Genomic DNA, 23,576 nt, shown 5'->3' with positions numbered 1-23,576 from the left:
GTTTTTTAATTTAGAGACAATCATTTAGAAATAATCAAACTGTAAGATGGGATGTTGCCAAGATATACAGAAATACCTTATCCTGGAGTTGCCTTAAGAGACCTTTGAAAGGCTTTAATGAAAAAGACAGATTTTTTTTTCTCATCACTGGAACTAGGTATTTTGGCCCCAAGTGTTGAATGATGGAATGTTCCAATTATAGGCAAAAAGTGCTTTAAAATGTATTTAAAATGAAAACTTACCTCAGGGATACTTTTGATTGCTGTAAAGTGGCTTCCCTGTAGGTTTACCTTCTGCACGCTGGTATTGTTGAAACTCAACAAATAAAGTTCTTGTTTCTTCTTTCACGTTCCCCCCTGTAGTCCTCGTTCTTAACTCCCTAAAGTTTAAGAGCTACATATAGAGAATAAATTGGTGTGCATAGGGGGAGGGATGGTGAGGATTTATTTTGTTGGAATAATTAGTATTGTGTTGTATTGTTAAGGGATAAAACTAACAGGTCATGAGTGCTGAAAATCCCACTGTGTACTTTCACAAATGTGTGCAACCAGTTCTGCTGCCAACTGGGTATTTTCTGCAAATGCTAGTTTAGTAATTAGTGAATTTTCAAAGAGTTTTAACTAGCAGTTTCAAAATGGATGGATGGTCTTGCAGGTAACGAATAGGGCTATGGGTTATCTGTCCCCAGCTCAGCCACAGGCTTGTGTGATCATAAGCAAGTCATTTAACTGCCCTAAAATTCACTTTACTCATTTGTAAAATGGAGCTAATAAGCCTAGATCCTTAGCTCTGCCTGAAGGCTACCTGGTACTGCTGAGAAGGGAGGGCAAAGTTGGCTTTAACCTACCTATCTAATTCCTTATCTAATTCCTACACCTTCTGATAGCTGGCCTAGGCTGGCCTTCTGCATAATTTAGGAGAGCCTCAAAATGGTTAGTTCCTCATTTAGGCCACCTATAAGTCTGTTGAACTAGGTGGCCCCTAATGCTATAGGTCTTGCCTATGCCCAGGAGTAACACTGACTCCTCCATATCACATCTACTTACTTGTGTGGTACCCACAAGTGCCTCTCTGTGTTCCCACTTGCACCAGAACATGCCATTTGCCTTATTTAAGGCATGCAACAAGCACACTATATTTTGAATATGTAATCTGTAATGTGTAATATCTAACTCAGTGTTCATTCTCCAGATCTTTGTAACCTGGATAATTTAAACCACCCGTGTAACTAATGTTTCACTGATGATAACCTGATTTAACTGAGCGTTAAAAGTTAAAATGTACATGCAACTGTCTTTGTGCTTTTTTGTCTAAGCAGCTAAATGTAGTAGCCATTCCTGCCATTTAAATTCTAGACTAGAGGCAGTGGAAAATCCTCTGATAAGACTGGGAATAGTGAGTGACATTTTCTAAAATGGGTTTGGTTTTTTTAAAATTCAGATCCCACTACAGTGCAATCCATATCACAGAACAATTATTGCAGTTTTCCTATTTGTGCCTGATCTGGAATTTGCTCTAAACATGCCTAAGGTCGAATGAGAATGGAGGACATTATTGTATTTAATTATTTCATGAGAATAAATAAGGATTCCAGCAACAGCTTAGAGGTAATGTAACAGTAGAACAATTAGAGTTTCTGAGCTACTGCACAAACATACAAATGCAAGATCATTACAATAAGTACATTGAATATTTTGACTTATTTTATTTTAATGAGCATAACTATCCTAAGGTTATAGCGATTGCTAAGAATAAAGGAAACATGACAACTATCAAACATATGAAATAATAGCCAATTTGTCAAAGCAGTATCAGTTCAATAGAGATGTCTTTTTGGTATAATGTTAATGAGCTTTATATTTTTTACATTTCTCTCGTTCTGTTTGCTGCTTGCTTCTTTTCTTGTTGAGTCATGTGCTGGAGGCATGGTCTGAACACAGGTTGGGAGCCGGTTACCGCTGAGGTCTAAGCCTGGCTTTGCTTTGATATTGAATCACTGTATGTCCTGGGCAAGTTGTTATCTCGTTCCTCCTTCTACACCCCCACTCTGTAAAACAGGAATAATAATCTGCTTCCTCAGGGAAGAGGTGTGAGAAATAATTAGCTAACATTTGTAAAGTGCTTTGACTATGAAATGTGATTATTACCACCAAGAATTATTACCATCATTCATTATTGTTAGTGGATGTCATCACTGGACAAACTGACTCTGTTTTATTAGACCTACCAGAAGTGACAAGAAAATTTGGAGAAGCCTACACAAAAGTCAGTATGTATTCCTGAAGGTAGTTTCATACCAGTTTTCCACCACGTCCTCTGGCTGTTGGTAGCATTAATAAAGGGAGACATTGTCTGTTCCTGGGGCCTAAAAAATGTATTCCTCACCTACTAGCTTGAGGGCCAGTACTTATTGTGGTGAAAAATATCTACTCAGCCACACCCCCTGCACGCTAAAGGAATAAAGCAGTTGTTCTGTGTGTTTAACTAAAGTATTGTCAATCAATTTCCCATTTAATCAGTTTATTAAACATGTAAGTAACTCCTGTGGTTCCCTCACTATTGTCCTAGCTTTTTCTCCATTCACTCCCCTTTTTCTTGTTTTTCTTTCAAGGAATAGATCATCTTTTCTCTCAGGTGTTTGTTTCCACTCGTTTCTTAACCCTTTTATACCCCACCTTCCCTCATTACCCCCATAGTCTTTCTCTGACATGCACAGTCCTCCCCTCTCTCATATGAATATATATATCCTGTTTCTTAATCAAAATACCCTGCTTCCTGGGAGAGATTTTCAAAGAAACACAGGGGAGTTAGGTACCTAACTGCCATTGACTTTTCATGGGAGTTGGGCACCTCACTTCTTTATGCCTTTGAAAATTCTCTCACCCCCATCCATACAATATCTCTCCCTTATGCCCATTACATGCACACCCTCACCTACTCAGTGTCTCATCTATCCGTCTCTGACACAGGGCTTGAAAAATGTAACATAGCTAGCAGCCAGAGGGCTGAACTGTGATAAGAGGCTCCACTGAGTAGGTAGCCATGTGCATAGACACTGACTCCAGGGGTGCTCTGGGGTTCAAGTACCAACTACAAAAAAAAAAAAAAAGTGGGAGCTCAGCACTCACCAGCCACAGGTATTTGGAGGATGAGGGAGGCGCTTGGGGGAGGGAGGAGAGCAGCGATCAGCAGGCGAGGGCTTCGGCGGAAGGGTTGGAGTGGGGCAGGAAGAGGCCAAGTGAGGGCAGGGGCCTTGAGGGAAGGAGCAGAGCTGGGATGGGGCCTCAGGACAGAGCAGGCGTGGAGCACCCCCAGGGAAAAATAAAACTCCATGCCTATGGCCACATGTCCCCTCTGCATTTCCTCTCACTGCTACTCATGCAGTAGCTTGCATAAATGTCAGCGGTGGAGCTGTGCAGAATTTGGCAGCTGTGTTTTACTAACCAGCTTGATGAGAAAAAAATGGATATCTGAATGTAAATTCATTTTTGCTACCTACAACACTTATTCACTTCTGGAGAATGTTTGTATGAATGTTGCAATAGAACATTAGGAGGAAGAAGAGAAACTTGCTGTCTCATGCCAATTGTGAAGGGGAAACGCCCATCATACATTGTAGAATTTCACTGAATTTGCTTAGTGTATCAGTCACACTTTGAGCTCTAAGGGACTGGATAATTTTATGACCAACAATTGAAGTCAGTCACAGATTTAGATAAGGACTGGTTTATTGGCAGGTTTGCATATTCATATGGAGTAATTAAAGATCAATACATGGGTTGTAAGCTGATTTCTGCACACATTATGATGGAAGTGGTTCCCCCATGTATCCCATTGTACAGTCAGCCAAGTTTGTTGTGTTTCCCAACCCCCTTTTCTGTGAGTCATCAAGTATTGGCCAGAACTGGAGGCGGAAACTGAACTTGTTAACCAAATATGCTGATTTGGTGTGACAAATCTTTTGTTTCTCTTTCTAGAGATACTTGCAATATGGAACAGCAAAAGATGGGTTTTTCTGGGTAGATCTCATAAATGTGTCCCGTTTACACATGGCAGCACTTACCTGATGTATATTTCCCACTCCCAAAGTCCTTTTCTGATGCTATTCCACTTCCTCTCCCAGCAGTTCTTAGTGAGATTAATAAATATGTTTTGGAGACTATTGAGTCATCTGAGAGAGGAAGTGGAATAGCATCAGAAAAGAACTTTGGAAGTGGGAAATACACATCTTGTGAGTGCTGCCATGAGGCTGGTTCCTGAGCTTTGCACTCTAAGCTGCCACAAGCGACTAAACTTTATTTTTCCTGTGACCCAGTCACTAAGGCTTGTAACAATCTGAGATGACAAAAAGGATGTGGTCTGCCTTGAGATTCTTCCTGCTGACCCCTATCACCATCACCAAGACCTGTCAGGAGCAGAACATTGAGCCTGATAACAAAACAAAATGTAACCTACGAATCTTCATTGGTAATCGCTGCTATGCTAAAATGAGTTTCTATAGCAATGGGGGGGTGAAATTATGAAGCAAATTGTTGTTATTCTATGCCTGATTAGGAGAGCTAATAATTGATTACATCAAAAAGGCTGGGGTGTTTAATGCCTGTTTTGCTTTAGTCTTCACTAAAAAGGTTAATGGTCACAAGATACTCAACACAGTATGAACAAGGGGAAAAGAATGCAGGTAAAGTTAGGGAAAGAACAAGTTAAAGAATATGTGGCCTGGTGAAATTCACCTTAGGGCACTTAAGGAATTAGTTGAAACAATCTCAGAACTGTTAGCAATTATCTTCGAGAACTCCTGGAGGACGGGTGAGGTCCCAGAGGACAGGAGAAGGGCAAACATAGTATCTGCTTTTAAAAAGGAGAACAAAGAGGATGCAGGGAATTATATACTAGTCAGCCTAACTTAGATATCTGGAAAGATACTGGAACAAATTATTTAACAATCAATTTGTAAGTACCAAGAGGATAATAGGGTTATAAGGAATAGATTTGTCAAGAACAACTCATGCCAAACCTACCTAAGTTCTTTGTTAGGGTTACTGACCTAGTAGATGGGGAGAAACAGTAGACGTGATATATCTTGATTTTTTAGTAAGGATTTTGACACAGTCTCACATGACATTCTCATAAGCAAACTAGGGAAATGTGATCTAGATTAAATTATTGTAAAGTGGGTGATAAGTTGGTTGAAAGACATACTCAAAGAGTCAAAAAGAAAAGGAGTACTTGTGGCACCTTAGAGACTAAACCAATTTATTTGAGCATAAGCTTTCGTGAGCTACAGCTCACTTCATCGGATTCATCTGTAGCTCACGAAAGCTTATGCTCAAATAAATTGGTTAGTCTCTAAGGTGCCACAAGTACTCCTTTTCTTTTTGTGAATACAGACTAACACGGCTGCTACTCAAAGAGTCGTTATCAGTGGTTCACTGCCAAACTAGGAGGGTGTATCTAATGAGGTCCTGCACTGGGCATGTTTAATCTTGAGAAAAGAAGAGTGAGGAGGGCCTGAAAACAGTCTTCAAATATGTTAAGGGCTATTATAAAGAGGATCGGGATCAAATGTTCTCCATGACCATCGCAGGTAGGACAAAAAGTAATGGGTTTAATCTGCAGTAAAGAAGATTTAGATATTAGGAAAAACCTTCTAACTATAAGGATAAATAGGTTCTGGAATAAGCTTCCCAGGGAGGTTATGGTATCGACATCACTGGAGGTTTTGAAGAACAGGTTGGACAAATACCTGACAGTGGTGGTCTAGATATACTTGGTCTTGCCTCAGCACAGAGGGATGGATTTGACGACTTCTCAAGGTCCCTTCCAGCCCTACATTTCTATGACTCTGTACATGTTTCCTTGGGTGCATTGCCTTTCCTGGATAAAACATTTTTTTAAGTTACAGCAGTGGTGATATGTATAACTGGCAATATGATCTTTTTAGGGAGGAGGAATATTAAAGAGAAAATCAGTTCTTAGACAAGTTTCCTTTTTGAACTATGTAATTCATCAGGCTGTTGGAAAACGAACTAGATTCCTGTGCGGGGATGAGGGGTGTAATCTGAACATCACTGACCACCATTCACTCCACTCGTACACGTTGTTTATTGATTATATATAACCTTTACTTATTGGCTGCATTGCTGTGATGCTGTGAAGCATCAGTCAGTAGCAACTCTCAAATCAAGTATAATTTTAAAAATGAAAAGTTTTATAATTGCCACGTAGCATCATATGAACACAGGAGGGGAGGGGCTGGACTATAGCATCTTTACTCACATTGAGTAGTACTTTAGTCCATGAAGCCAATGGGACTACTCAAATAGGAAATCACTGAGTGGTCTAGATTCTGAAGCACTGACTCATGCAAGTAGTCCCATTGAAGTGATTTGAAGCTACTCAAGGACTTAACTCTGCTCCTTTTGAAGTCAGAGTTTCGATACTGACTTTAATGGGAGCAGAATCAAGCCCCACGGGAATCAATGCTCACAAAGATGAGCCTCCCTATTCTGGCCCAGTGAGAATATGGGATCTGAGTGTGGGGATCGCAGCCTGATGTATACTTATTTGGTGTATTTTAATGTGTGTGCCTTTTTTTCTTTTTTTTTAAATTGACTTTACTCTTTAATGTAGAAGTTGTATGTAATGGGATTTAAAAAGTGTAGTAACATGCATATAACTTTCCCCCTCCCTTTTTTAGGATGGTTATTTTTCCCACCGGCCAAAAGAGAAAATGCGAACAGACAGCAATAATGAAAACTCTGTACCCAAGGACTTTGAAAATATTGATAACAGTAACTTTGCTCCCAGGACTCAGCGGCAAAAATACCAGCCTGAACTGGTGAAGAAGCCTCTTAGCAAGCAGAAGGAGCACTTGAAAAAGAAACTAGAGCAAGAAGGAAAGGTGAAGGAGAACTCAATCCTGGGGAAGAACTCCAATGAAGTGCTTCAGTTCAGGCATCATGCTCAAAAGAACAGCAGCAGCAATTTGAAGGAGATTCACAAGTCTCCCCGACAGCCTCATTTAAAAAGGAGTGGGAACAACTCCCCTGAAATAAGATATGACCAGCCACCAAAATGTGAAATATCGGGCAAGGAGGCAATCTCAGCTCTGTCTCGGTCCAAATCCAAGCACTGTCGGCGGGAGATTGCAGAGATATACTGTCAACACAAGCAAGGAAAGCTGATGCCTGAGAAGGTGATGCGTTTGTGTCCCCTGGATGGTAAGTCAATAGATCCAAGAGTGGAATACGCTACACCACCACATGGGGAGGGGGGAACTTTATGCAATAACAGCCGCGTGACTCTGGTCCAGTACAATAAAAATCAACATTATGCAGTAAAGTATAACGTTACTTTTCTGGTTTGTGCCAAACAGCGAGTATCTAAAGATGTCTTTAACAGAGAACTGTGCAGAGAACACAAAATTCTTGTTAAGCTTATACTGAATGTTCTGCTTCAGTTTTCTTCCATTACATTTTTCCCATGCAATTTTAACCAGTTTTCAAATGACGATGCTGATTCTTTTAGGCAGTAGCAGTTGCAGTGTTTCCCTCTAAAGTTAAAGAGGCATATTCGAGAGTGGATGTTCATTCATTCCATCCCATTATTCAGCAAAGGAGATGTATGTATGTTGGAAACATGGAGCCAACCACAGTGAACATTGGCACCTTGTGCCAGCCAACAAATGGGCAGCATTGCTGTCTCCTGCCAGGGGACAGAGAGCTGTTGGATGGAAGCTGTTAATCTGGAGGCAGGAAAAGTAGGGTAAATAAGATAGTAAACAAAGTAATTTGTGGCTCAGTTCCGTTTTTAGTGAAGTCTTGGTGCAACAAATGTGGTTTTCAAAGCTTATTAGTTCCGAGTTTCAAATCTGAACCCGTAGTCAAAGACAAGGCTGTTTTATTGAGTTTTTTAAATGTGGGATCAGATTTGTGGCTTATTGCACAAGGCTTTCTTTTGGTGTGTGTGTGCTGACCTTCTTACACCCTTCAGGAAGAGCTCTCATTTCACCATTTATTTAACTATGAACTATCCATAGCTTAAAATGCATTCCTTTACTGCTGAATAGCTTGTGAGTGTGAAAGATTACTATTTGTGGTATTTCTACAGCACCGCTAAGGCTCCAGTCCCGCAATCAGCACTTCTGTGCTTGCTCAGGGTTAAGCACATGCTTAAGTTCTTTGCTGGATCAGAGCCTAAAGTGTACTTGGTGTTTTATAAACAAATGAGGAAAGGCCTGAAGAGGTACAAAGGGAGGGGTGCAACTAAATCAAGTCTGGTGAATGAGATCTTTCACTGTGTGTCTGTGGTTCCACTTCTTCAATATTGGTTTCACAAGTGTTTGTGAGAGTTTTTTATAATTACTCTCTCATGTTTGGAGTCCCCATCATGCTCACACTAACACTCAGCATCACTTCTCTGAGTGGCAGAGAATAGGAAAACAAGAGACGGGTTAACAGACCTTGTGGAAGAATCAGATTTTAAGGAGGTATTTGGAGGAAAGAGTGGAGGCATGGCAGACCGGGTGAGAGAGGAAGGTAAAATCAAAAGATAAAGAGAGAAGAAGATCAAGCAGAACTCGACTTCAGTGGCAGGCTGAGTTATATTGAGCTCTCTCCCAAAATAGTTCAAGAAAGTATGGGTAACGTATTCAGACTAAGGAATCTCTCAGCACACTGGTTACTGGTACTGTGTACCTGAGCCCTTTCCTGATAAATCATACCAAAAAATAAAAACTCAGATTCAGAAATTGTAGATTTACAGCAGATAGGGCTTGTCTACATGGACGTTTAGTTTGTGGCAAGCTGGGATATGGCTCTACCCAACGATAACTTCTACGGATTAACTGTCCACGTCGACTCTGCTGATGCACATTAACAGTTTGTTCATGCACTTTGTTGTAGTTCTGTTTCAAAGAGGTCTAGATCAAAATGCATTAATGCACTGTTACTGTGCGTCAGCAGGGTCCACCCAGATAGTTAGTCCCCAGCAGCCTAGTGCAGGGTAGATTCACACCTCAGCTTGCCACAAACTAAATGTTCATGTAGACAAGCCCTTAGGAATGTACATGATCACCAATATAATGTGTCTCTGGGCATCTATATCACAGTCAGCAATAAAGTGTTAGGGTTACTCTGTTTGATGTATCTTCTGTTTGCTGGCCTAACGGTACCTGGGCACCTGGGGCTGTTTTATGTAAAATAACAACAGTGAGATTGGTCATTGCAAATGTCTGTTATTATCATTTCCTCCTTTTTGTCCTTTAAGATACACAATTTGGGTCTGGCCTTGTGAGATAGTTGAGGGGGTCCAGCACCTTGCAACACACCCCTGTGACTGCATCACTTGCCTGCTAATCTTTTCTCCTGGGACTTATTGTAACGTGCCAGATTCCACCACAGCTTTAAACAGCCACCATTCTTAACATCAGCCTTCCCCAGAAATATTTCCTGATTCTGTCTTTAAATATGGAATTTCCCACAAGTACCTCTGTCCAAGGGTGTGGACAAGCACCTTTCAGTCCTGGACCAATAATAATTTTCGATACTCAATTGTCTCACAAATGGCAGCATATGACATAAAATTAAACCTTTTATTTATTATACAATATGGTAAATGATAGAGGCAAATTGACTGGTAAGTGAGGAGACTAGGAAATAAGTCACTAAGATTATGTCAGTTGGTAAGTCATTTGATCAGTTTTTATTTTAAAACTGTGAATTCAGTAACAGCTGAGGCATGTTCCTGGATATCTACCTGAAGAGAGAACCCCCCCCCCCCCAAATAAAAAACCCCAACAACCAACAGTTCCATAAATGAGGTGTGCAGGATGTATATTAAAATGTAAGGTGTAGACAGGCCATTGCTAGGAGTCTTCAGATTAGCAGGAATGTCCCTGGAGCTCCGTAAGATTTTTATTGTCAGCAGAGAGGCCCCTTTTTTGAGAATGCCTTTACTTAGGCAGATGGATCCTAGTAGAAAATGTTGACTTTTCTTTGCCTCAAGATTATTCCGTCCTGCCACACTGACAGCTGAAGTTAACCGTTTCAAACACTGCCAAATTCTCCTTCAGGTAGTGTTCCGTGTCGTCTCCCATAGACACAGGGGTAGAAAGAGCAAGCTTGGCAGTTTTGCAGTGGGGAAGTGACAGAGCAGCAGCATAACCGATGAAACGCCAGATGCTAATGCAGAAGGTACAAGCGTACTGTGATGTAAGAGTCTTCTTAGGAATGGCAAAATTCCTAGGCAGCTTCTCAGCTAGGAAGTCCCACCCCTTTCAGAAGAGGAATTTTAGGGGTCAAGGAAAGACATTAGGAGTCAACAGCGTGGCCTCTCGATGCCCTACAGGAGGCTCTCAAAACACCTTGCAGGGAGTAGGTCCGACTTAGATGTTCAACCCTTTCTCGTTAAAAAGTGAGCCTGATTTAAAAAAAAAAAAAAAAAAAAAAGTTGTAGTCCCTTGTATTTTACAGCTACATTTCTAAGATACTTATCCACAAAAACGTAACTGTGCTGTGATTTAGTAGGCCAGTTGGATCAGACGTTTCCTGCTTTTTATCCTAAACTGTATGTATTGTGCCCTGATAAACAACTGCGCCGTCCCTCAGAGGAGGTGGCTACATGAACCCAATATGTTCCTTAAAGGGGTGTTAAGCTTAATTAGGTAACATCTGTAGAGCACTAGCCTTGAGCGCTTGGAATGAAAGCACTATAGTGCTGGTATTCCTGATTCCTTGTGCATAGCTCTTAATGTTCTAAACATCAAGAAAGCTCTGTGCTGTGTGTCAGCACAAGTCAGACATTCTGGGGATCGATCTAAGTGTTCAGCGTGCCAAGTGATGTATCCTTATGTTTGCATATGAAAAAGATTTGTTATCTGTTTACAAGACAGCTGTGAACTTTAAATATTTATGCATTGGTCCTACTCACTCATTCGTTATCTCAATGTATAAACTTGTTTAAGAGCTATGGGTTCCATTGAGATGTCATCTGGAGTGCAATTCCCTAGGATCCATTCATAGATGCATAGCTGTTCAAAGCTGCAGAATAGTTAAATGTGTTCATCAATCGTGGTATATGACTCCACTGAGCCAGACTGTCATAAATTCTAAGCAATACATTTACATCGGTGTTTGTCAAGAGGAGCAGTATTTTACAAACTTTTTTTTTCTTTGAAGTATTTTATTATGTCGAAAGGCAAGAGGTGTAGAAACTCAAATGGATTATGGAAAGGACTGTTTAAACCTACAGTGTCATCCATTGCTACTTCTCTGAAATGGATATGTTTGCTCCCTGAGAACCAGAAGAGAGAAGCTCCATTCCAGCTGTGTACTGTACACTGAGAGTATGATTGAAGCAGCAAAATAGAATATGAGACTTTACATGTCACCTGAATTGTTTAGCACTGTTAATATGCGTAGTTCTTTACAAATAGACACTGTCCCTCACTCAAAGAGTACAAGGAATGATGACAAACCTGGGATAGGGAGGGGGATGTCAGAGGCTTCAGCTATAATATTATGCTGTTGTGGAGGTCAGCATAGCAGGCAGCTTGAGGGGCACACTGCTTTGGTTTCTATGCACTTTACTTTGAGGGGAATGTTTAGAATTTATAGGAGTGTGTTTTGAACAGGAACTTGAAGGAGGAGAGGGTGGAAGTGTAGCAGGTGAAGTCTGGAAAGATGGATGAAGATACAAGGGGTGACATGGATGAATGGGCAAATCTAGCGCTGTACTGATTACAAAAGGGAAGCAGGAAAATTGCCGTTTTGGTAACCAGGAAGATTGTCTTTTTGGTGGGGCTGGCATGACAGTTTAGTTTACCCTTCAGTAGGGGCAAGATGCAGAAGCCTGCCTCCTCGCTGTGGCCACCCGTACCTCTGTGCTGTGTGCCACCGCAGGCTACCACTCCACTACCATTAGTTGTTCAAAGCCTTGTTTCTGGTTATCAAAACCATTGCTGGGTCAAGGCCCAGCTATGTCACTGAGTGTACCTCCATCTGTAACCCACCAAGACAGCTGCACATCTCTGAGTCAGCACATCGAAAGCCTGGATGAAGCCAGTGAAAGTTGGAGATAGAGAGCTCCTGGCTGTGGAACAAGTTTGGAGAGGAGGCCAGACTGAGAGATTGTACATTGTAAAACTCTCCTCTTTGACAAAGCTAGTCAAAGAGAGCTTACAGCGGCACAGCTGTACCGATGTAGCTGCGCTACTGTAAGATTGCTTGTGTAGCCACTCGATGCTGATGGGAAACCTCTCCCATCAGCATAATAAAACCACCTCCACGAGCGGCAGTAGCTATGTCAGTGGGAGAAGCTTCTCCCACCAATACAGCGCTGTCCACGCTGGTGCTTTTGTCAGTGTAACTTATGTCACCCAGGGTGTTTTTTCACACCCCTGAGTAACATAAGTTGTACCGACAAAAGTGGTAGTGTAGACATGGTCTTAATCTGTATTATAGACTCCCCAAGCAGGACCCCCTGTAAGCAGGGAAGGGAAAAGAAAAGTCCACTATTGGCTTCACTGTGCAGACTGAATTTATCCCTGTAACTCTTCAGATAATTAGGCTTGACAGAATTCAATTTTTTTTTTATAATTTCAACAGATGATTATCTCTGCTGATTTTAAGCATTTTAAAAAGATTTTTATCAATTTAAATTTTTACAGTTGTGCAGAATTATGGTTTTTTAAAATAATTTCCCCCCGTTGATTTAAATTTTCCAGTTGTGGAAAATTATTGGGGAGAGGGTCCAAAAATTACTCAATGGCAATGGGCATTGAGATTCAAAAAGTTAAAGCTTTTATAAACTAATAAAACACACTGTCAACATCACATTTCAAAATATACAAAGTAAATATCCTTAAATCCACAAATCGCAAGTGTTTTTACTATTCATTCATTAGTCCATTTGTAAGAAGCCTAATTGAAAAGTCTAAATCACTGGATTTTTACTCTAATAAGTTCTCAAGCAGCATTTTTCTTTCTTTGCCTGTCTGTGAATTTTGATGATTATTGATGAAAATATTTTTCATTAGTTTGTGTATGTATGATGAAATTGACATTTACCAATAAAAATCTAATCCTTCCAAGCCCACACACAGATAATGCAGTTATGGGCACTATAAAAAGGATAGCTGAATAGAGATTAAAACTGTGATTTTTTTTTCTTTCCCTTGATATTCCTTTCAGATTTGTTGGATTCTGATCTATTTTTCACACTTACTATGTAGCTCTCAGTATTTTAAATCTCTGATTCCTCGAGACCTGAGTGTCAGTTTGAAAGTTGGCCAGATAGATGGCAGACCAGTCCCTGCATGACTGACCCCCACTCTGAGTCATCAGTAAAGGAGTGTTGTCACATGGTATCTAAATCATTTCTTCTTTGATCCAGGTCATCAGACTCCCACATCGATCTCAAATCTACCCTTGGTCATTGGTGGCTGCAGATTGGTACTCCTTGATCTAGATCTTTGGTGCTTGAGTTCAGATGGACACACACATGTTTCCAGTTCCCTTTTGGATTTTTTGTAACATGCACTTTTTAATTAAAGAAAAGTCCCTATTAAGAATGGAGAGCCCGGAGCGAAGTTGGTTTATTTCCCTTTGGCTCCTATGTCATCTTTGCTCAGTTTATAAGTCAGAACAGGTTTTCTTCTACCTTCAGCCCTAGGGCAACCTGGCTCATAAATAAAATAGAAAAAAAATCAAACTGACCTTTTTCTGTGTCATACATCAGCACTGAGGGAGTTCTTCCCAGATCAGGGTGTTTTCTCACCTGCTTCTACTGATGCTGCTGCTCTGTCACACAGAAATGAAACATTTTGATTTTTAAGCAGCTGCTAAGGAATAAAATATTCTGGTGCACAAGAGTAACTGAGATCTCATCATGCTCTCAAATTTTGTCTAAGAAATGCAGACCAGGTACTGTAGATTAATGGAACTCTTTCTGTTGAATAATATACAGGTATATTTTGTACTACTATAATTCCTTTTGTCTGAGGACTTCAAAGTGCTATATAGAAAGAAGTAGGCTACATCGTGGTCACTTCACTTGCCCCTAAAATTCAGCCACTTCTAGGGTAGAATACAGCAGCAGTTCAACAATGTATGAGCAAGACTACACAACTGTTAGACAGGAAGTGAAATAGAATTCCATATACAATTTAAACTGGAGGGGAAATGTAGATAAGCAGGACATAGGTAGCTTAGCTATAATTTGACCCTTTGACCATAAAAATGATTCTGTTAAAATGCTAAATAGTTATCCTTAGGTTATATATGTATATTGACAGCTGAAGAGACAGCTTTGTTTAGTTTTCAGAAATTTCACAGTATGTTTTTTGACTCATTTGGTTTGATCCAAAATTTAAAGAGTGTGGGACCAATTCCATAAAGATTATTGGATCTATCTCTGTTTCTTTTGGTTTAGCCATTGCAAGCCACAGTCATTGCTGAGACTTCTCTTCACGCCTTAAATCTATTCGGCAACATGGTAAAAATTCTATGATGAGTATAAGCTCTTTGAGGCTGGCATTGAAGAGCCGGTGCATATGCAGACCCAACAAAACTTAATTTGCTGCTCCACAGATGACTCCTGTTGCAATAAATTTACTGTGAATAGACTAATTGCAAAATAACCTTAATTGAGTAGTTATCAATGAACAACATCCCGTGGAACAAAACTGCTTACAATTAATAGCATTTAAGCTATAAACTATTCCTCTGTAGAAAGCTAAGGATGTAATTACATCACATATGGAGATTGTGTTCACCTCTGGAAATCATTATGCCAGTGTTTCCTTCATTATGAAGGGTAGTTTTGGCTTTGACTTCGAACAACAGCACTTGTATTTTATGCTAAATGAATTTATGAAAATATAAAGGGTCTGAGTCTCTTTTCTTACAGCAGTAGGAATAAGGTGCTACTCCAGTGAGGTCAGTGGAGTGGCACCAGTGTAAATCTGGGGTCAGTGGAGAAGAATCAGACCCCACAGGATATGTACTAGACCATTACATATGATAAAGCAAACCCGTTAAAACCATCTGTCTTTCTGTATGATGGAAGAAGAATATAACCATGTAAATATTCTTTATAGGATCAGGATTTAAAGGCCTCTTGCAGAGGGGAAGGGAAATAAGAGTTCTCTCAGCTTGCAGAATGGGGCAGTGTTGTCTCTGCATCTTCCTGTTGACTGTCCTGAGAGATTTCAGTAGCTCTTCTGAGAGACCTTGGCATTTTGAACTCAGCATATCTGAAGGAAGTCAGCTTGTGGCAAGATAGAATTGGGAGTCTCATCCCAAAACACCAGAAAAAATATCGCCATGCCCAAAAGTTGATCATGTCAGCACAATCTTGTGTGGGTTTCCCCTTTCCCTGAAGGAAAACACCCTGTGAAAGGGGGTTAGGGCAGCTGTAACTGGCCAACCAAAGGTAGTATGGGATTTGTAGGCCCTGGACCACCCTGGTGCTGGGAATCAGTGCAGGGCTACACGGTCTCTGTACAGATGGTCCTTTCCTCCTTCAGGTGTTCTGAAGTACATGCAGCTCACAGGACATTGACAAGTTTAAGAGGCAGGGCCATGCTCGCATTTCGAGAGAGCAAATGTCAACCCTCCTTCGCCACAAAACAGCCCCCTTCCCCCAGTCCAACTGAATGATGATTTTAAGGTTTTAAGTGGCATGGAAGTTTTGGCTTGAAGTGATATGACATCAAACACCAGGAAATAGATTTTCAAAATTTGTCACTTTTAAGGAAATGCTAAGAACAAGCAAAATACATTTCTAGCAACAAAAGCAGAGGGTGGAAATAGGCTTGAAACTTTCAGCCACTCAAAATCTTGTAGTAAAATGTCAACTTCATATAGCACCTTGAAATGGGAGGGGTGGTGGTAAATATAGAAGGAAAGTAATGACCAAATATGTCCCAGGAATAAACCTTCTGAGATAAGAGCAGAGGGGTGGGGGTCGCTTAGTGAAAGCTTTGGTTAAGAATTACTGCGCACAGAAGACACGATGAGGAAAGAAGAGATGCTTGAGTGTCTAATGCCTCTGTGTGATATTGAAATGCACATGTAGACAGAGAAAAATCAGTCAGATGGGCCATAGCTACAGAAAATTGTCAGTGTGATGTGAAGGCAAGAGCTGGGCAGATTAGGGGGAAAGGCTGCCAAGCAGAAGGAAAGATACACATACACACACATACACATGTTGACATAAAATATTTTTTCAGTCTCTTGACTATATTTATTACATTGATGTCACTGGTGAAATCTCCAAGGCAAAATAGAAGGGACTGAACTGTGCTATTTTTGTTCTGGGCTGACCAAGTCTGTCTCTCTGTCTTCCTGACCCAATGAGATCCTCAGGTTAGACAAATAAGTGAATAAAGTGGAAAACTGCTCAGTGCAGGCCCTCTGTAAATTCTAATTTTTTTCTTGAGTTGTGAAGAAGCAGTAGGTTTCCAGGATTCGGTTGACAGTCCATACTTTAAAATCTGCTGTGCATCTATCATTCTGAAGACATAAATACATTAATTTCCACATACAGTGCAATGTGATTTATTCAAATGTAAAACCATTGGCTAAACAAAGATTTGGATGGAAGGGAGAACTCTTTGGCCAATTATCTGCAGTCTGTGCTCAAAGCTTCTACCACTGAGGCACAATAAAGTGATGATGGCAGGCATGCCAGCCAGCTGTACAGAGTTTTTCTAGGTTTCCAGCCCTGTAGTGTATTGAAGAATGATGTCTGACTTTTCCAACTGGCTTTAAGAGGGTGGCCTCCCTGAAGATATCAGTAGTTGTGCAGACCCAGGGGACATACTGTAACCAAACTTTATTTTTGCTTAAACAGTATTGGGCAGTATTTGTTCAAAAGTGGTGGCAAAATAAAGCCTTAAAATATGTAAACTTTGATGTCTCTTCCTAAAAAGAGATTAACTTTTTGAATTCTGTGGGACAAGGTTTTTCATTTGTTGTGGCTTCAAGAGCCAGACACTTTTCATGCAGATTGTCCAAACCCAGGCTGCCCTATTGTAGAAGAAACCAAACACCCACAATATTTGGAATATATAGTTACAGAGAATGTAAACAACCTAGCCCTCCTCCCAAAAAGTGTTTTAGAAATTGTACGATTATTTTAGGACTCCCTAGGCTTTATGTGGCAAGTGTTTTGTTTATTTTGTAATTGTTTCACTTGGAAGTGAGAAAGAAAAGGTTTAGGGAACTCATCTCAATTGAAATGCCAACACCGTAGACATGAAGCCAGTGTTAAAAGGAATTAATGCCATTTTAAGACTCCAGGCCATAATTTGGCCATTTCCATTGCAAGTGAGTATTTCTTAAATAGAATATACTTTTAACACAGCAGACTCTTTTTCTTCTTCTTCAAGTAATCATGGTTTCTGTAGAAAAAGAAGTGACAAGAAGTCTGTAGCTCAGCAGCCGTGGAAAAGATTTTGAAGTTACTCAATATAAATTTAGTCTGATGAACAAACACTCATCATTTGATGATAGTTTGAGGGCTTGTTAAAAGTGAATAGGGCTTGATTCTCCTCTCACACAGTTTTAGCATCCATGAAATGCCATTGATCAACTATCCAATGATGTCAAAAGACTCCTGATTCATACCAGCATAAGCAAGAGCAGAATAAGGCCCAACATCTGTCTTCTGTTCATGCCAGGAAGCTTTGTGGACGAATGGACGTGCACAATAAGCTCTGAAGTATACTACATACAGTTTTACAAACACTTTATTTCTGGCAAGGTCATGGTGAAATCCTGGCCCTAGAGAAGTCAATGGCAAAAGTCATTGAGTTCAGTAAAGACAGGATTTAACCCCTCATTCTCTCATCATCCATTCAGGCAGAAGTGTCATTCCCTTATTACATATGGTACTTGCTGAAGCCAGATCATCATAACACATTTTATTTATTGGGTACTTATCCATCAGTGCTGTTCCGTCTCTTACCGTGAAATGCAATAGAATTTAATAGAGAATTGTATCCTTTCTGTAGAATTCAAACCAGCTAATGGAATTTTATTGCAGGAATATATCATTTTCTATTGAGTCCAATCGTATGGCTTGTTTACAGTAATTTCTATTGATACCTATTAAATTACAGTGGATTTTTCCATAGGCATAAGGCACTAGGCACTCTGAAATAAAAAGTTCTCCAAATGGCTAACCGCACAATCTTCCTCAAAGCTTGGGCTTAAAACGTATAAAGATTATCTATTCTGCCTTCTAAAGACTCATGCCGAATAATCTAAAAAGGCAAAAGGGTACGTACATTTAGAGGATGCCAGGAGCTCAGTGTTATGAAAAGCTTTAAATGTTAAAACCAAAGTCTCGATCTCCTTGTACTCACTAACAGATGGCCATGGTTGAAAGGAACCATATGGTAGGGAGAATCCTCTCTCCCCATCTCTGACATCCACCGCGCTGCTGGATTTCTGAACCAGCTTTTGGGAGTTTGAAAAGTTCCTCATCTTGAATTCTGAAGACAACTATCCTCCTACCCCCAAACAATCTCTCTTTAGATTTCCAAGATGGCGAGTGAATGATCTTCTCTGCAATACATGTATTCCATGGATCAGCTATTGGGAGAAGCTTACATGTAGAGAATTTGTCACCATCCTCCCCACTCCGAATTACACCAGAATACAATTTTCACTATTATGATCAATTAGCCTTCAAACATACTGTTCTTAAGAGACATTGGTCTTACCACATTGCAATATCAAAGAGGCTGGCTATCACAGTGCTGCTTTTTTTCTATAAATCTTCCTAATTGTATTAGTGGACTGCAATTGAAGGCCTATCTTTATGTAACTAGAATATAATTACCTGCATTGTTCTTTTTGTTGTATAGTGCATGCTTTTTTCTAGAGCATTTCATACCCCAAGGAACCGTGAGGTATTTTGTTCTACTCTTGGTTCATTTGTGTAGCTGGTAAAAACTAGTAAGAGTACAGTTATCAAATGAGCATACAGCCTTGTTTGTGACTAGATTTCAGCTCTCTGTTCTGTGTTTCTTAATTGGAAATGGTTTCCATCCAGCCAAGGGATATTATGGTGCAGAAGAATATTTTAAATCATACTACTTTTAGATTGAAAGCTTGTGTGTGTGCAGCATAATATTACTGAGGTTAACATTAATATGACTAAATAGAACTATACATTTCCACATTCACCATCTGCTTGTGCGCTGTGAGTCATTTTGTTTTTTAATTTACCAAATAGAATAGCTGGCAAGGACAGGTTTTTAACTTTCCAAATAGCATGGAGGGGAAGGAAAGTTTAAGAGAAAAGTTTACTAAGATCTTGTTTTACCCATTATAGTTTTTACAATGGGCCAGAGTTTCAAAGATATTTAGGTGTTTAAAGATGCAGATTGACCTCAGTGGAACTGCCAAAGTGCCTAAGTGAGCCCTACCTCCCATTGATTTCAAGCTGCTTAGGCACTTCTGAAAATTCCACTAGGCCCAGATCTTCCTAAGGCCTGGTCTACACTACGAGTTTGTCGGATTTAGCAGCATTAAATCCGAATTAACCCTGCACCCGTCCACACAACGAAGCCATTTTTTCGACATAAAGGGCTCTTAAAACCGATTTCTGTACTCCCCAACGAAGGGATTAGGGCTGAAATCGACATCGCCATTTCGAATTAGGGTTAGTGTGGACGCAATTCAAAGGTATTGGCCTCTAGGAGCTATCCCACAGTGCACCATTGTGGCCGCTCTGGACAGCACTCTGAACTCGGATGCACTGGCCAGGTGTACAGGAAAAGCCCCGGGAACTTTTGAATCTCATTTCCTGTTTGGCCAGGCAAGCTCATCAGCACAGGTGACCATGCAGTCCCAGAATCGAAAAAGAGCTCCAGCATGGAACGAACGGGAGGTACTGGATCTGATCGCTGTATGGGGAGACGAATCCGTGCTATCAGAACTACGTTCCAAAAGACGAAATGCCAAAACATTTCAAAAAATCTCAGAGGCCATGAGGGACAGAGGCTACAGCAGGGACGCAACACAGAGCCGCGTGAAACTTAAGGCGCTCAGACAAGCGTACCAGAAAACCAAAGAATCAAACGGACGCTCCGGGACAGAACCCCAGACATGGCGCTTCTACGCTTAGCTGCATGCAATTCTAGGGGGGGCCGCCACCACTACCCCACCCCTGTCCATGGACTCCGATGATGGGGTACTCTCCGCCATGGCTGAGGATTTTGCAGATGGGGAAGATGAGGAGGAGGAGGAGGAGGAGCTTGGGGAGACCATTCTCCCCAACAGCCAGGATCTTTTTATCACCCGACTGAAATACCCTCCCAACCCAACGAAGCCAGAGAAGGGACCTCTGGTGAGTGTACCTTTTTTAATACAATGCATGTTATAAAAGCAAGCGTTTTTTAATGATTAAGTAGCCCTGAGGACTTGGGATGCATTCGTGACCAGTACTGCTACTGGAAAAGTCTGTTAACGTGTCTGGGGATGGAGCAGAAATCCTCCAGGGACATCTCCATGAAGCCCTCCTGGAGGTACTCTTTAAGCCTTTGCAGAAGGTTTCTGGGGAGAGCAGCCTTATTCCGTCCTCCATGGTAGGACACTTTACCATGCCATGCTAGTAGCAAGTAATCTGGTATCATTGCATGACAAAGCCTGGCAGCGTATGGTCCCAGTGTTTGCTGCCATTCAAGGAACATCCGTTATTTATCTCTCTGTGTTATCCTCAGAAGAGTGATATCGTTCACAGTAACCTGGTTGAAATAGGGGAATTTGATTAAGGGGACATTCAGAGGTGACCGTTTCTACTGGGCTGTTTGCCTGTGGCTGAAAAGAAATCCTCCCCGCAGTTAGCCACGCGGTGGGAGAGGGGGCCATTGGCGCTGAGCTGTTCGTGTTTGGCTAGCAGAGATCTTCCCTGATACCAGCCAGGCAGTGCGGGGAGGGGAAAAGTGATCATCCCAGAGAATTGGATGGGAGGAGGGGGTTAGTTTGGTTTCCGTTGCTGCACGTTAACAGGAAAACTGCAGCACTAAATGGCCAACTCAACGGGCTTTGCTTGGTATGGGAAAGGAGAGGGCTGCTGTTATGAAGGTTGCAGAAGCCGAAAGACTATGGCTTACCATGGCCACCTGCAAGCTGAATTCTGTTGCCCGGGCCTGCGTGTGTGATCTCTAACACCAAAGCGGCAGGCACTCAATATAAGATGCAAAATGCGACCTTGTACCAAAATCACATGTGCTATGTAATGTGAATAGTGTTGTTCACCGTGAAAGAGTATAGCCATTGTTCTGTAAAATGTATCTTCACTCCCTTTTTTTCCTCCAGCAGCTGCAAATGTTTCAAGCCTCCCTCCTCTGTCTCAAAGGCTATCTCAGATAAAGCGGCGAAAAAAACCCACGCGCGATGAAATGTTCTTTGAGCTCATGCAGTCGTCCAGCACTGACAGAGCTCAGCAGAATGTGTGGAGGGACACAATAGCAGAGTACAGGAAAACGGCCAATGAACGTGAGGAGAGGTGGCGGCAGGAAGATCAGAGGAGGCATGGGGAAACGCTGGGGCTACTGCGGGATCAAACGGACATGCTCCGGCGTCTGGTGGAGGTTCATGAACGGCAGGAAGATCACAGACTGCCGCTGCAGCTCCTGCTTAACCGCCCTCCATCCTCCCCAAGTTCCATAGCCTCCCCACCCAGATGCCCAAGAACGCCGGGTGGGAGGCTCTGGGCACCCAACCACTCTACCCCAGTGGACAGCCCAAGCAACAGAAGGCTGGCATTCAACAAGTTTTAAAGTGGCCTTTTCCTTCCCTCCTACCCTCCTCCCACACCCCATCCAGGTTACCTTGTGAGTTATCTCCCTGTTTTTATAATCATTTCATAAAGAATACATGTTTTTTAAATGATAGTGACTTTATTTCCTTTGCAAGCAAGCTGTGATCAAAGGCGGGAGGGCGGGTGGCTTACAGGGAATTAGAGTCAACCAGCGGGGCGGGTTTTCATCAAGGAGAAACAAACAGAAGTGTCCCACAGTACCCTGGCCAGTCATGAAACTGGTTTTCAAAGCTTCTCTGATGCGCACCGCTTCCTGCTGTGCTCTTTTAACTGCCCTGGTGTCTGGCTGCACGTATTCAGCAGCCAGGCGATTTGCATCAACCTCCCACCCCGCCATAAACGTCTCCCCCTTAGTCTCACAGAGATTGTGGAGCACACAACAAGCAGCAATAACAAAGGGAATATTGGTTTCAGTGAGGTCTGAGCGAGTCAGTAAACTGCACCAGCAACCCTTTAAATGTCCAAATGCACACTTTACCACCATTTTGCACTTGCTCAGCCTACAGTTGAACAGCTCCTGACTACTGTCCAGGCTGCCTGTGTATGGCTTCATGAGCCAGGGCGTTAAGGGGTAGGCTCAGTCCCCAACGATAACTATAGGCATTTCAACATCCCCAACAGTTATTTTCTGGTCTGGGAAGTAAATCCCTTCCTGCAGCTGTTTAAACAGACCAGAGTTCCTGAAGATGCGAGCGTCATGAACCTTTCCCGACCATCCCACCTTGATGTTGGTGAAACGTCCCTTGCAGCAGCACCATTGAAAAGTACCCTTTGCGGTTTATGTACTGGCTGCCCTGGTGGTCCGGTCCCAAGATAGGGATATGGGTTCCGTCTATAGCCCCACCACAGTTAGGGAATCCCATTGCAGCAAAGCCATCCACTATGACCTGCACATTTCCCAGAGTCACTACCCTTGATAGCAGCAGCTCAATGATTGCGTTGGCTACTTGGATCACAGCAACCACCACAGTAGATTTGCCCACTCCAAATTGATTCCCAACTGATCAGTAGCTGTCTGGCGTTGCAAGCTTCCACAGGGCTATTGCCACTCGCTTGTGAACTGTGAGGGCTGCTCTCATCTTGGTATTCTTGCGCTTCAGGGCAGGGGAAAGAAAGTCACAAAGTTCCATGAAAGTGCCCTTACACATGCGAAAGTTTTGGAGCCACTGGGAATCATCCCAGACCCACCACTCTGTGCTTGTTTCCTGGGCCCAGAATCAACGTTCCACAGCATGAGCCTGCCCCATTAACACCATGATCTCCAAATTGCGGGGGAACGTGGTTTTAGAGAAAAGTGTGTTCATGTCGTCATCACCATGCTGCTGTCGCCTCCTCGCCTGGTTTTTCAGGTGCTGGTTCTGCATATACTGCACGATAATGCGCGAGGTGTTTACAATGGTCATAACTGCTGTGGCAAGCTGAACGGGCTCCACGCTTGCTGTGCTATGGCGCCTGCTCCTGCTCAAGTATTTTCAAGTAAATCTTACAATACCTATAAGACTCAGGCATTCGCTATTTTAACTTAAGATCATACCAGAAGAAAGTAAGGAGGATGTTCTGGTCACCCAGGAATGAATGGAAATTGAGATTAGTGTCAGTGTCCAGGGCTGGAAGCATTCTTGTGGCACCACTCAGTGGAAAAACTTGACCCTAGGCAAAGCACACCTACCAGTATTCTGGGCCCAGGAATAGCTTTCCTGGTACTTCACTGATTTTGAAGCGTGTCATAGACACAG

The 23,576-nt window shown here is 41.9% G+C and overlaps 1 protein-coding gene across 1 annotated transcript in view; it reads left to right on the top strand.

Annotated features, from left to right (window-relative positions):
* The window catches only part of XYLT1 (xylosyltransferase 1), a 315,294-nt gene that overhangs the window by 159,941 nt on the left and 131,777 nt on the right, over positions 1-23,576 (top strand). Inside the window, exon 3 of the mRNA XM_074965390.1 lies at positions 6,701-7,223. Coding sequence (XP_074821491.1) covers positions 6,701-7,223 — 523 coding nt within the window. The remainder of the gene's footprint in view (positions 1-6,700; positions 7,224-23,576) is intronic.

This window comes from Natator depressus, chromosome 10 (genome assembly GCF_965152275.1).
Source record: "Natator depressus isolate rNatDep1 chromosome 10, rNatDep2.hap1, whole genome shotgun sequence".
NCBI classification, from domain to species: domain Eukaryota; kingdom Metazoa; phylum Chordata; order Testudines; family Cheloniidae; genus Natator; species Natator depressus.
Note: the sequence above shows the minus strand (reverse complement) of the source record. Positions and strands in the feature narration are given on the sequence as shown.